General features: G+C 46.2%; 1 protein-coding gene across 1 annotated transcript in view; it reads left to right on the top strand.

The window, feature by feature from the left end:
* The first annotated feature begins 314 nt into the window (after positions 1 to 314).
* RERE (arginine-glutamic acid dipeptide (RE) repeats) overlaps positions 315 to 14,307 on the top strand; it is a 193,365-nt gene continuing 179,372 nt past the window's right edge. The window contains exon 1 of the mRNA XM_004679306.2: positions 315 to 779. Coding sequence (XP_004679363.1) covers positions 455 to 779 — 325 coding nt within the window. The 5' untranslated portion in view covers positions 315 to 454. The remainder of the gene's footprint in view (positions 780 to 14,307) is intronic.

Genomic DNA, 14,307 nt, shown 5'->3' with positions numbered 1-14,307 from the left:
CCCATTATGTCTTGTACATACTTTGCCTTTTCCTTAACAACAAGAAACCAGTGCACAGAGAGTATAGTTTACCCTCACACATTCAATGTTTTCATTACTGGTGTGGCAGAAAATATCCTACCATATGCAGAGGCCAAAACTTTAAATACTTAAGTGTCGTTCGTACTTGCCCTTGCTTTTTGCCCTGTGGTGGTGAGAAATGTTCAGGGCTAAAGCATGATTCAGAGATTTAGTTAATAAAACACACTTTTAGGGAGGAAACATGAGAAGATATTTAAAGTAAAATCAGCTTCTCTTTTTTTTCTTCTAGCATTTTTGAAACGTTGGGGCTGTTGGAGTGGTTGGATTTTCCCTGGAATTGAGTGAGAAATTCAGAAGACTGAAGCCCAGGCTTACTGTCTACCTTTCACGGAGGCCTAGCCGTGAGAGGACAGAAGAAGGCACGTGGCGAATCATGACCGCTGACAAAGACAAAGACAAAGAAAAAGAGAAGGATCGGGACCGGGACCGGGACCGAGAGAGAGAGAAGAGAGACAAAGCCAGAGAGAGTGAGAATTCAAGGCCTCGCCGGAGCTGTACCTTGGAAGGAGGAGCCAAAAACTATGCCGAGAGTGACCACAGTGAAGATGAGGACAATGACAACAACAGTGCCACGGCCGAGGAGTCCACGAAGAAGAACAAAAAGAAGCCACCGAAAAAAAAGTCTCGTTATGAAAGGACGGACACTGGAGAGATAACCTCCTACATCACGGAGGATGACGTTGTCTACAGACCCGGAGGTGAGGCGCGTTACCCTGGGCTCTCGACAGCGTGAGAGAGAGAGAGAGAGATGAAACAGACACCCCTCTGTGTGCTAACCGAGGCTCAGCACCCAGGAGAGCTAGTTGTAGTTTTGGGGAGCAAGGTCAAGATGGGGGATCGCTCACCCGCGCTTTGGCGCTGGGTCGACCCGCGTCTTGCTGTGTCTGGCAGCTTGCCGTCCTGCCTGCTGCTGTGCGCGCCTCTGTCTCCTCGCTCTCCTCCCACTGTTGGCTCATTTTGCCTGTTCTCTTGCTGCACCATCTGCGCAGCTGTTTTCATCTTTTGACTTCCTCTGTACATTTTATCTGCAGCTTACATTGGTCGTGGCGACCCTGCGGAATGGAATACATGGTAGGGGCAAGTCAACCGTAAGATTTTGCAAACAGGAAATTTTACCGTGGCAGTGGGAGTGACGAGGAGCTAGAGAGGGGCGGACGGCGGCCTGGCCTCTAGGTGTCTGCCTTCTGCCCGCCTTCATTCCCGGGTGTTGGACTGCAGGCTCTCTAATGGGTAACAGTAGGTGAAACGGACTATCCTGCTTTGTTTTCTAGAAAGTGTACTTCTTTATGGAATGGATTGGGTCACACAGCATTACTCAGAGAGGTCAGTGCACCTTCCGGATGAGATGTAGGGAGGGAGCCGTTCAGGGCCTGCTGGACAGACAGTGCAGCCTTTCCTCCTGGTGTCCATGTCATGTGTGGCTTCCTGCACTTTGTGGGGAAGGCGGTCAAGCTTGCCAAGACCGTTCTGTTTGAATACTTAGCGCTGCTGAGGAGTGACATGACTTTCACGGGATGTAATTACAGATTAAAAGATGCCCAGTTTGAGGTTTTTCCAGGAAAGGGAGATTGATGAGGTTATGTTATGTCACTAAGCTGGGGCTGTTGTTTCACTGAATTCAGTAACTGTTCTGAACATCACACGAAGAAGCAGATTTCCTGCCCCTTTCCCTTCCCTCTCACCCCCTTTTAGGAATTACTGCTCCATTTCAAAAGTTAGTATTAGGATGTAAGGGCAATCTGTCTGCGACATCTGTCACTCCACTGATCTGGCCGGCTAGGCGGGTGTCCCCTTCCTCCCTCACTGCTCCGTGTGCATCCCTCCCAAAGCTGCGTGCTCTGTCGAAGAGGACGGTCATCCCCAAATAGAGACGGACGGTCTTCGGTCAAGAGTATATGAGTAGCTGGGCTCCCCTGCTACAACCTCCAAACAAGCTCTCAAGTCAGTGTTAGAAATGAAACCAATACACTTGTATTCATAACAACAACATTACTTGGTGAAGATAACTCGTGATACAAAATGAGCACAGCTGATATTTTAGGGAGGGCAGCGCTCTGCAGTCAGGGTTCCTGGGCCAGGGCTCTGAGTGACTCAGTCTCTGGACAGTGAGAATTTCTTAGCCACTGAAGATGTCTTGTTATAGGGTTAACATACATTGCTTGCTTGGGGCCTGTTTTGTTTTACATTATGAGACAGGAATAGTGTGTGTTTACCTCATTCAATAAAGATTATATTACGGTAATTTAAAAATTAGGAATCATCTTTCTTGTTGTCCTTTCCTCTTGCACACGGCATCTACTGTGGTACTCTACTCTGAGTGCGTCATTTCCGAGGTCAGCTGCTTGCACGACTGTTTCAGCGGGGCACTGCCCTGTGGCTGAGGTCAGTGCGTGTGGGGATGCCATCCGTCCATGTTCTCCATCTCAGGACAGACTCGCATTAAGGGTTCTGAGAAGCCCTGCAGCTAAGGAGACCACATCAGTTTTAAAAACAGCCCCCAGCCTCCCCCCTGGCGGTGCCCTAAGAGAGCCGCCTGCCCAGCTGGGAAGCGCTGACACTCTCCTCTTACCCCTTTGGCAGGCTGTGTGAGTCCAGCTTGGTATTCAGAGGAACGTGTGGAAGCAGGTGGGAGAGGCCTTTATTCACAACGCCGGAAGTTTTCGATGTGTTTTGGGGAAGGACCTTCCACCTGTGGAGGAGGCCTTTCTGTAAATGCCGACTTTGGGAGTGTGAGAAATGTGCTCTTTGGAAGTGAGTTGTGTTAGAAAGGATCTTTAAAGGCAAGAAATAGTTTGGAATGTTCCTGTGGCACTCAGAGTGAGCCATGCTGGGCGGAGCAGCCCTGACTCTGTGGGGCCTGAGGGAGAGGGCCGGGGATATGCTGCTGGGCTGGTGGCAGAGCTTCTGGGTGCTTCCTGTGCTTTCTCGGGAACGGAACGCGTTGCCTGGGCTGCCTGCTCCAGATAGTGGCTTCCTATGGAGGCCTGATAAGTACTGTGTACTCCTTGTGTTTCCTTCAACTGAAGAATCAGAAACAGGGCATTATGACTAGATTTCCAGATGGAACTTGATGTTTGTCTTTGTCTTTGTCTTCCTTTATGATCTTTTTCTTTGTTGGTGCAAAGCACTATCATAATCTCATGTTAGACATGAAAAAGTCATCCTGTGGAGATCTCACTGCTTCATATACTTAGTTAACAGCTTGTGTATTTAGATAGGAAATCTATAGGCTTTTGTAAAGGTTTTTTTAGAGGATAGCTTTTGAATAGATCATTAATGTCCATTTATCTCTTTAGGATATAAGGCACAGATTAGTTTTTTCATTTTTGCTGAGTTGGTTTTAATACTCAGAGTAAGTGTGACTGATAGCTACTCCCAACCCCCTAACTTACTATTAGGAATGAGCCAGTTAGTGGTACTTTGAGGCTAAGAATTAGTGGAAATTATGTAATTGTATTTCCTTGCCTTAGAGGGAAAAACAAGTCTGTGCTCAGATTATTTGACTTGAGAATTCAATTTGTCACTAGCTGTACCTCCTGCATGGTCACAGCCAGCTCTCTTGTCTCTGTGCCTCACCTCTGGAGGCATCTTAAGTCAGCCGTGGGAGTGCAGCGTAATGACCTTCCAGTCATTTCACAGCCTGCGCGACCTCCTAGCTCAGGGCCTCTGCACTTGTTACTTAGCTGCCTTTCTCTGGTGACCCCGCTCCACCACGCACTCCCCGCAGCCATTGCCTGCCTTTGCGGCATTGCAGGCCCTTCACAGCGCTTGTCGTGGGGTCTGTTTTTTTTTTTTTAAAAGATTTATTTATTTGTGCATACAGAACTGGGGTACAGGCCAGAGGCTCAGGGGCGGTGAGAGGCTTCACCAGGGACAGAGTGGGGAACAGAACAGGCAGATCGACGAAGCACACTGCTGAGGGGAGCAGCGGGCGGGTCAAGAGAGGTCTGCTGCGCCATGTGGTCACCTCCAGGGCAAGCGGGAATTGAACTCATGCGGAAGCGGCTTTAGCTTCTCAGTGCTGTGCTTTAACCCGCTGCGCCACCAGGGAGGGCCGGGGTCTGTATTTTTGCCCCTTGCGCTGATAGTATTGTTACTTTATGGTTTAGCTCTGTTATTACTGTAGGGTTAGTGCCCGTCTCCTGCCTCCATAGTGACTGCAACACTGTGTTTTGCTTATGAGTCCCAGGCACCTACCCAGTAGTGTATACACAGCGTGTATTCCACAGTATGGGCCAAATAATGAGTTTCTGAACACCTTTCAACAATTTGTTAAATTTACCAACTGATTAACGGAGTAGAGAAGAATAATTCTCCTGGAAGTCTGGCTTGAGTCATTTATAGCCCAGTGCATGAGGCTTGTTATCAAATACAACACAAACCCCAGGCACGTGGGCCCCGCTGGACACGGGCCGTGGCCTGTGACTGCTCTGCCTCTTTGCTGTCTGTCAGCTGATCCTCCACTCTTGAGATGACTCTCGGTGACAAATTGATTTATCACACAGCCGTGTGCGGCCAGATTTCCCTTATGGGCATCTTTGGCATAGAATATTGATTTCTAGTGCGGCAGACCTCTCCTGTCTCCCCGCTGCTCCCCTCAGCAGTGCCCTTCGTCCATCTGCCTGTTCTGCTCCCCACTCTGTCTCTGGGGAAGCCTCTCGCCGCCCCTGCACCTCTGTACCCCAGTTCTGTATGCACAAATAAATAAATCTTTAAAAAATACATTGATTTCTCAAGTTTGCTGTGGGTGGCATATTAACATCTTTAAGCTGTTTTCTTTCCCCTCCTCCCCTGCCATCTTGCGATTGTATTTTTGGTGTTGCCAATGGTCCCCTGCAAGCAGCACCCCGGCAGGCCCACTGGGATCGCAGTGGTTTGGCGCAGACATTCCTGGGCACTGAGTAAGTGGTGACCTCTCTCACAGCCTCGCCGTGGACCCTACGCCCAGACGGTCAGGCTGCACCCCCGAGGGTGCTGTCTTCAGCGGCCCCTTTCTGGGGCGGCAGCGCGGCGGCAGTGTGCTCGCGTGTGTGCGAGGGCGGCGCACAGCGCGCAGCTGAGTGGGCTCTGCGGCGAGACGCGCGGTTGCCCGGGGGTGTGGGCTGCGACCCAGACCCAGACCCGGACGGGCTGGACTTGGCAAAGGTCCTTAGGGAAGGTTAGCGCTCCTGGGCCTGGCCTGCCTGCGGTCATTCCTGCAGCCTCTCATGGCTTTTCCTTTGGTGCCGTCCTGTCGGCCTCCTGTAAGGGCACCAGGCGGTACCCAGTGACCTCAGTCTAACTGGCTCGTTTTCCAGTGCGCCCTTCTCCGAGCAGGGTCACGTTCTGAGGTACCAGGCACAGGTGAGGTATTAGGGCTTCAGGGCCTGCGTTTTGGGGGACGTAGGTGTGAATGACACGGCAGGCAGAGCTCAGTACACAAGGGCTTGAGTGACCCGAGGCTCATGACCACTGTGTTTCTCTCAGTCGTGTTTCCTTGGAGCAGCTGCAAAAGTGTGTTACTAGTGTTTTCCCATTCTGGTCTACTTTCAGCCGTGCACTATATTGCTTTTTGTCTTCAGACTGAACTTTATCTTCTCAGCTCCTTACGGCATAGACTAGGAAACCACCTAAATTCTGCACATGTAAAATAATTTTAGCACATAAAAGTCATGACTTTTCATCTATGAGGGTAGGAGAAACTGCTGTTCTAAAGTTAAGTCTTACCCAAAACAAATACGGCCAGTGAAACCTGTCCAGTAGGCTGCTGCTCCAGGCACTGGCCGCAGATTGGCAAGCCGATTGGCAAGCCGATTGGCAAGCCGATTGGCAAGCCGTGCGTCGGGTTCGAAATGCAGCTTCCATCCCAGCTGACTGAAACAGAATTTTTGTTTAGCACATTTATGTTCAGGTGATTTAAAAACACATTGAAGTTTGGGAATCTCGGACCTAGACCGTTTTCTCCCCAAGAAAGCTGAGAAGGGGCCGCACAGCCCAGCCACCTGGCCCTTAGGCGCAGCTTGGCTGGAATGCAGGCCCAGGACAGGAAGGGGAGGGCAGGCCGCTCCGAGGGAGGGCGACAGAGGGTGTCGTGGGAGAGAGACGCCAGCAGGGCGGTTGCAGAGGACCAGAGTACCAGACGGCCAGCTCTAGAAGCGAGCTCTGACCAGTGGGGAGCTCTGTCTGGCTCTTCTGAAATGCTGTGAGCTTGTCCCAAGTCATCAGGCCTGCGAGCCAGCAAGAGGGAGCTGGAGCCCAGGATGGTAACTCAGCCACATTCTGTGAGTGCCTGCTCTGCTCTGTGCTGGGCTTGTCTTTAAACGGCTCTTGATGGGCTACTCACTGTCTCCTTTACTCAGACAGGAAATGAAGGCCTGAAGGCTCAGGGTGCAGGCTAATTTGTGAGATGGCATGGGCTCATGACAGCTGGCCAAAGCCACGAAAAGCAAACACACCTATTTGAAAGAAAAACAATAGGCCCGTTTCTTGGAAAATAATGTAATCACTTTAATCATTTTCTTTTTTTCCTATTTCAAATATTAGTTGCATCTTGCCTGCTTTTGGAAATATTCTCTCCCTTGCTAGATACATACATAGACATAGGATGAATGTTAAAAAGATAGCTGCATAAGAGTTACAGGCAGAAGCTGAGTGGGGAGAGGATGGTTGTACCAGAACTTTTAGCCTGATGTTTATTACTGGTTTTGAACCTTCAGTTCATCAGCTCAAAGGGCAAATATGATGTTTTTTTGGCAATTTTATAAAAACGAGCATGTTGTAGTCACCAGTGCCAGCTGGGGCATGGGCCATGTCTCCACACAATTAGCTTGGTAAGTTATCTCATGGGATGGTGAAATTTGCCTACAAGGAAGGAAGGCAGATGGGGGAAGGGCTGGCCATCCCTTCCGGCTGCAACCACTGGACGAGGCGCCCCTGGGTGTTGCCTGTCCTTGCCGTCACTCAGCTCGAATAAGTCCCAGAAGAGTAAATTCAGTTGTTCAAACTTGAATGACATGTCGATGTTTTAGATAAAAGCAACGACAATCTTTGATTTGTCCCCCCCTGCAATTGCACGTAGTGGGCTAAGATAATTCCCCACAGTAAAACTAAGGGGCTGTTCAGTAGGAGGAATGGATAGAAACGGCAGGAAAAGGGACCCACGTTCACGATACACCACTCACGAAGACTCAGGTGGCAGCGCTGGACTGGTACACGCCTGGTGTTTTGGAGTTGTGGTTTTGCTTCGTGTCATGTCAGAGGAATGGTCACTGGATGAGGGAAAGTGCCCAAGTCCCTCTGCCGATCCTGGGCTGGGCTGGTAGCCAGGCACCGGTGCGCAGCCCTTGGCGAGAGCAAGGCTATGAGCTGTGGGTGGGACCTCGCTGTCACCAGAGGCCCCAGGGTTGGACACATGGTTTTAGGAATGGGGCTTGAGGGCAAAGGCTTAGACTGGATCTATTTGCTGAAAAAGCAAGGACAGAAGACTTGGCTAAAAGTCCATGTATTGTTACTGTTGGTGAACACAGCCCCTGGTACTGGCAGGTGGGGTTGGGGGTCACACAGGGCTCCTGACAGGCTCCAAGGGGGACCCTCAGCTCTAGGTCATCCTGGCCAAACCAGTCCAGTCTCAAGGCCTGTGATTCCTCCTCACAGCTGACTTGATAAGTTGTGGGAAGAAAACTCTGGAATGCTCAGGCTGGGGAACAAGTGAAAACAGTGTGTCCAGGAAATTTGTTATGTCAAGGAAATTTATGGTAGCGAGTATCTGGGATCAAAGTCACTGGGTTTTTAACCTTTTATTTAACAGCCCTTACAAACAGCAAAATCAAATGGCAGAATTTTGCAGACTGTTCCCGGGGACTCCTGGTCTTGTCCCAGGAGAGGTCAGTGGAATGTGCAGTCTGCGGGTTCCGCAGCAAGAGAAGGGTGAATAGAGGAGTTGAGTCATCATCACTGAGTATAATAGAGGAGTGTACTTTAGCAGAAAGGGAAAAAGAAGGTGATGATTTAAACCTCAGTGTGACTGTTGCATAGGCAAAAGCCTTTTCATCTTGGGCTTCCTCCCCAAGGGATGTTCACCCCACCTTAGGAATGGCTCACCTTCCCGAGGCCTGTGTCAGTCTGTGGTGCCTGCAAGCCAGCAGCCGCCCGTTTCTGTGTATTTAAAGGTTTCCTGAGGTATTCTGGAATGCCTCCCTGGATCCTCTTTATTTCTTGAGGTGCAATTACTGATTTTCCAAAGATAGTGATCAGATTTCTGGGTTCATAGGCTTTGCATAATCTGCCCCTTACTCTATATTTTACTTAAACCCCTCTCCCCCTATTTTTTCCCCCCCGTGAACTTACTTTTGTAGAACATAACCTTTCTCTCAGCAGAATATATGTTTGTGTACAGAGAGGGCTGTGTGGAAGCTGTGAGCCACAGTGTTTTCCAGAACTTTGTATTTAGCCATTTAAGTTGGATCACTCTTGATCATAGTAATATTTCACAAATAATAATATTGGTAAATAGTGATATTTACCATTTACCAGAAATAAATGGCAATTCCTGGGAGGTATTATAATGAACAGTTAAGAACAGAGATGTCTCAACTAGATGGCAGGTGAGTTTTATCTTTATTGAGATGTTTTGTCTAGTTGAGGCTAAGTGTTGCCATTTGGAGGGAATGCTTCGATCACTTACTTTTCTTGAGCACAACTATGGGACTGTTTGCCATTCCTGCTACAGATTCATAGTTCAGCCCACATGGAGTACATGACATAGAATTTGGAGATGAGCCATTAGAAAGCACTCTAGCCTTGTCAAGGCATTTGCTGAAATGTTTATTTTTGTATGCTTCAGGCTGGTATGCTTGACACAAACGTCTAGCAAAAATCTTTAGCATTTTGTAATGAGGTTTCTGAGCAAATGTGTTATTATCAAAGATCCTTTTATATTATAGTCTCTATAGTATAAAAATTCCACTATTTTTTAAAATTATTATTTTTTAAAAGATTTATTTGTGCATACAGAACTGGGGTACAGGCCAGAAGCTCAGGGGGCAGTGAGAGGCTTCACCAGAGACACAGTGGGGAGCAGAACAGGCAGATGGACCAAGGGCACTGCTGAGGGGAGCAGCGGGCGGGCCAGGAGAGGTCTGCTGCGCCCTGTGGTCACCTCCAGGACAGGCGGGGATTGAACTCACACTGAAGTGGCTTTAGCTTCTCAGTGCTGTGCTTTAACCTGCTGTGCCACTAGGGAGGGCCTCCACTATTATTTGCACTGATTTACTTGGGGAGCATTTCTAGAGCAGTGACCAACACACCGGTTATATAAAAGGCCAGATAACAAGTATTTTCAGCTTTGTGGAGACCACACAGTCTCTGCTGCGGCTACTCAAACTCGTGGACAGACACCAGGAGACAACTTATAAATGAATGAACATGGTTGTGTTCCAGTAAAATTTTATGGACTCATGTGATTTCATATGATTTTCACATGTCAAATATTCCTCCTTCCCCCACTATTAAGCAGTGTAAAAACCAAGCTTTGCTTCTGCCCTACAAAACAAGTGGGGTCACATTTGACCTGTAAACCCATCTAGCCTCTGCTCTTGGGTTTCTTGCCATAACCTTTACAGAGTTCTCCCTGTTCTTAAAATCTGTAAAAGTTTTTGATGACCTAATATTTTAGGCGACATTAAAAATATAACTTGCTTCTTGATTTCCCCAGTTAAATTAAAAAATAAATCTTGTTTGTATTGTTGAAACCATTAAGTGACGACTTTTCCTGCTTCCTGTCATATTCGGAGATGTAAAAGGATGCCTTACGAAGGTGGTGGTGGCTGTGAGTCCCCTCTCCTCGCTAATTCAGAATAAATCCTTCTCAAGGAGTTACCGTGGAGGGCTTACCCTGGAGGTCATTGGCACTCTGAATGACGCCCTTTGAACTCCACCCTGTATGTTATTTCTGTTTCCTTTTGAAAGAGAGATGTAGGCTCTGCACAGATAGGAGTGGAGTCCAAACGAGGGAGTTAAGACGTCACCATTGTAGACGGAAGCCATCACGTTGCCTTCAAGATGCTACTACTTACATCTGTGTGACGTATTTTGGGTGTCTTGTTTACTGCTTGTAAAAACAAACTAACAGCTTCTAGAGACTTTCTTCACCCAGCATGGAAACCAAAAGGACTGGATTCACACAGTAGCATGGGGAGAGGCCAGGGGTTCTTTTGTTTGATTCTCCAAGCTGGATACTAAAGCCAGCTGGGTGCAAATAGAGTCCCAGTCACAGTGGAACAAGTTGTAGGTTTACCTAGAGTCTAATTGGACTGAGCTCTCCTGCAGTTCTGCCCTTTTGCTCAGTGAGTGCTTGAACTCCTAAGCTCTTGCGGATTTAGCTTTTGCTGGCCCAATTAATTGTTAAATGTTCCCTTTATTATAATTATACATTGATGCCTTTGTAGTAGCTGAGGAAATTGCTGAAAGAATTGTTTAACTCTATCAGTTTTGTAAAAAGCTCTTTTTTAAAGGAAACTATTTGATTTGAAGTGGCATGGTGCTATTTGAGCTGGATAACGTCATTTACATTGAAATGCAGGAATTGGGCTCTGCTCTTCACAGAAGTTGGCTTGTATTTGACATTGACCCATGTGTTTGTCATCTTTCCAGATATTGCCTCCTATTTATTCTGACGGCTTTACCAGCTGAGAAAGCCAGACTTTTCCAAAATTAAAAATATTGTCTGACTTTGAAGATGGAATGTTGGGTTACTTTAAAATGTATGTGCACAAGAGTTAATTTCCTTTTGCAAAACATTTAAATACTGCAGAATAGATACACTTGTGCTGAGTTTTGGAACTATCTGAATATTCTAAATACTAGAAAATAAAAATATATGCATCTTTTACTTCATAGGTTTGCGTTGATGAAAACTTTGTAATGGACACTTAAGTACTCTAAAATAGGTGGGAAGGTATGTAAGTTACCTGGTTCTTTCAGTGCTTTTTAAATGCCTGGAAGTTGACACACTGCTAAAGTCACTTTGTTTTAGTCTATTACATTCGTACATAATAACTTTAGGATTGTATGTGTGCATTACCTAGCTAGTACTTTTAACTTTTCCCACTACCTTTTATCATTAAATATGTATTTGAACTAAGGAAGCAGCATATTAGATGTTACGTATGACAAATTGTCCACATTGGTTCATTCTCGCTTACATCTCATTTCCTTTTGCAACAGTTGTCTTCTCAGTGGCACCCGGTGTCAGACCTGTAAGCTGACTTGTGAGTCATTGTGTGCCCCTCTGGCCTGTGGGCGTTGGTCTGCCTCGCTTTGTGTGCAGACTTGATGCTTGACAGCTGGTGAGTCGGTGTCTTATTCTAGACCCGCCAGTAGACTGACACAGTGACTATAAAACCTGCGGAGGCCTCTTAGCTGTGCTTCCTGTTACAGAGGGGCAAGGGGATGAGCTTACTGACAGATTTTTACTGTTTCAATTTGTTGTTTTCTATTTTTCTCAGCTTGTATGTTAGCATTTGAAAATTACATTTGTCATTAAGGTTGTGATTGGTGGGGGCTAGTTTTTTGTACAGACTATCGCATTGGTCACGTTTGGTTTCCGCCCAGCTGATTGCTCTGCATCTGAGGAGAGATGCCTCAGCTTACCACTCACTTTATTTCTACCCCCTATGTTCCCCCCTCTGCATTTGTTCTTTTTTCATTTTGATGAACACACAATATGTTTTCAAGTTAGTGGATTGAAGTATTCAGGTAAACAAAAGTTAGAAACTAACGCTACTAAACTTAACATTTTGCTGTCTGGTCACTTAATAAGAGCATATGGAGTTAAGACCATTCATTGTTTTAAAACAATACTTTCAAACTTGGCATGACCTGAATTTATTGCCAGGCTCTTTGCAAATTCTCTATATTATAAAGAACAGATGATTTCTCTTATTTATTTCTGCTACTTTCCTTAGAAGTAGATTTGCTGAGTTAAGGGATATATCTGGACTCATAAAGATTTTACATGTATTCCCAGTCCAAGTCTGTCTAACCAAGCCTGGGGTTCCACTGGTCTTTTGCCAAACAACTATGTGGTTTTGGAATTGAAGCAAGTGTTCTCTAGATAGAGCAAGAGACTTTGACATGTTTGGGTAGTAAATCTTTACCTCAGAGGATGGGTTAGACACATCCGGTGCTCTTTCTTACTCTCAGTGTGGGGAGGGGGAGAGAAAACGGCACTATTAGAGAGAATGTCTTCTTTCTCTTTCTTTCTAGTATCCAGCAAAACATAGGGTGTGTTTTGTGAATTCAGCATATAGTATGCGTCTAGTCAGCTTTAACTTTGGAAGGCTGTGTTTTATCAGTCGCTTTTCTTGATGTGTAACTTTTGTGATAGAAATTCCAAGAAATGTGGTATCTGGGCATTCCTCCGATTTGTTTGTGGAGCAGCTGCATATTTTCACTGAGGCCTCAAAACCACACTTATGTGGACATGGGGGAGAAATCTGCCCTCACAGGTGTCCCTAGACACTGCCCACCGACTTTTAGCACAGAATGCCAGTTTGTGGGCGAAAATTGCCATCTGCTCTTCCCATCTGTGGGAACTGGGCCCCTCATGCTGGGGCTTGCCAAGTGCCATCTTCTCTGGGAGGAGTCTGTGGCTTAGCTTTTGCCCTGTTTCATCTGCCTCTAAGATCGATTCTCAGTCCTGCTGAAGAGCCTACTTCATTCTCTGTACCCAGGCTCGTGTTCTGTTCTTAGACACTTGCTAAGGTTATTTGTTCCCTCCAGCTAACCCTTGTCCTGGCTCTTCCTCTCTTCTTGATTGTGATTTAGATGTTTTGCCCTGCTTTAAAGTAACTTAAAAGATGTTTATGTTTAACTATCAGAAATGCTGACTAATTAATGAATCAGGAAATTCTTGGTCTTGGTCAGGAAATTCTTTAGCTACAGGCAGAGATTTTATTCTTTTATCTGGTTGTATGCTGCCTCCATCCCTGTGTCACATTAGGGTCTAATGTTCTGCCTTCAGCCAACACCTTCAGGCTAGCAGAATGGCCGGGAAGACTAGGTCTCCTTGTTTTGTGATTCCGTTATCAGGAGTTGGAATGATTTAAGCCTGCTGTTTTGTCATAGGACAAAGCCTGCTTTGAGGGAGACTGGGAAATGTATTCTTTATTTCCAGGGGCCTTGTGTCCTGCTTAATGAGATATGTCCTGTTATGGGATGAGCAGAGAATGAACGGCATGCTTGGCTAGCAGCCTCTGTTACAGAGGCCAAAAAACCAAGTAAAATTAAAATTATTGCAGAGATATAATTTGTTTCTTGTCCGTCTCTAATATTAGATTACAAACTTGTCAAGGGGAACACGATATTTTTACGCACCTGTGTCTCTAGCACTTAGGTGGTACATAGGTGGTGCCCAGTAAGTCTGTGTGGATGCTTTGTTCATAATTCTGTTCATTATAGCTTATGCTCATCTTCATTTAAAAAATATTTTGATTCTGACAAGATTTTTGTTACCTACCACTCAGTTAAAATGGAGTTTTTATTCCTCCCCTCCCCCCACCATGCTCTGATTGATTTGGTCTTAGCAGATGTTCAAAACATGTTTTCCAAGGTACCAATTACCAGAAGCAAAACTCTCATTGAGTGTTCATTGGCCTTGAACAGCTGCACACATTTGTTCAAATGTGTTGAGTACAGTTTTGTATACAGCCACCCGGAGCTGCTTATCACCCAAGCAGCAAACGAAATCTTTCGTGTCATTTTAGGAATCAAGGAGCATTTGGATACTTGAAATAATGCCACCTTGATTGGATTTTAGCTTCTTTTGATTATAAAAAGATAAGTGGATGGCACATTACCAAACATCTCTTCCTACCCCCATCCTGGAATCGTTTTTAGCTTGAGAAAAATGTATATGTTACACAGCAAAATGACTGTGTGTGAAGCCTGACACGGTGGGTCACTGAGAAAAAGCTTGTAGGCAAGCTCCAGTCTTCACCCCAAATCACAGCCGACTGAAGATCTTCAATGAAAATCTAAGGTCGGGAAATTTATTTGGTCTTGGAAATAGATATTTTAGATTGTTCTTAGAATAGCTTTAGTCTTGACTTTAAAAAGAACCGCCTGCCCAAACAGCAGTAACTGCAGCAAAACCCACAGAAAACAGAACTGATTTAGGAGAGAAAGAAGAGCTGGGGTAGGGGCCAGGAGCGCCTTTCATCCCCTAATGTAAGTTACTCTTTTCTGGGG

Source organism: Condylura cristata, unplaced genomic scaffold (assembly GCF_000260355.1).
Source record: "Condylura cristata isolate star-nosed mole 26May11 unplaced genomic scaffold, ConCri1.0 scaffold00008, whole genome shotgun sequence".
Taxonomy (NCBI): Eukaryota; Metazoa; Chordata; class Mammalia; order Eulipotyphla; family Talpidae; genus Condylura; species Condylura cristata.
This window is presented reverse-complemented; position numbering and strand designations above follow the sequence as displayed.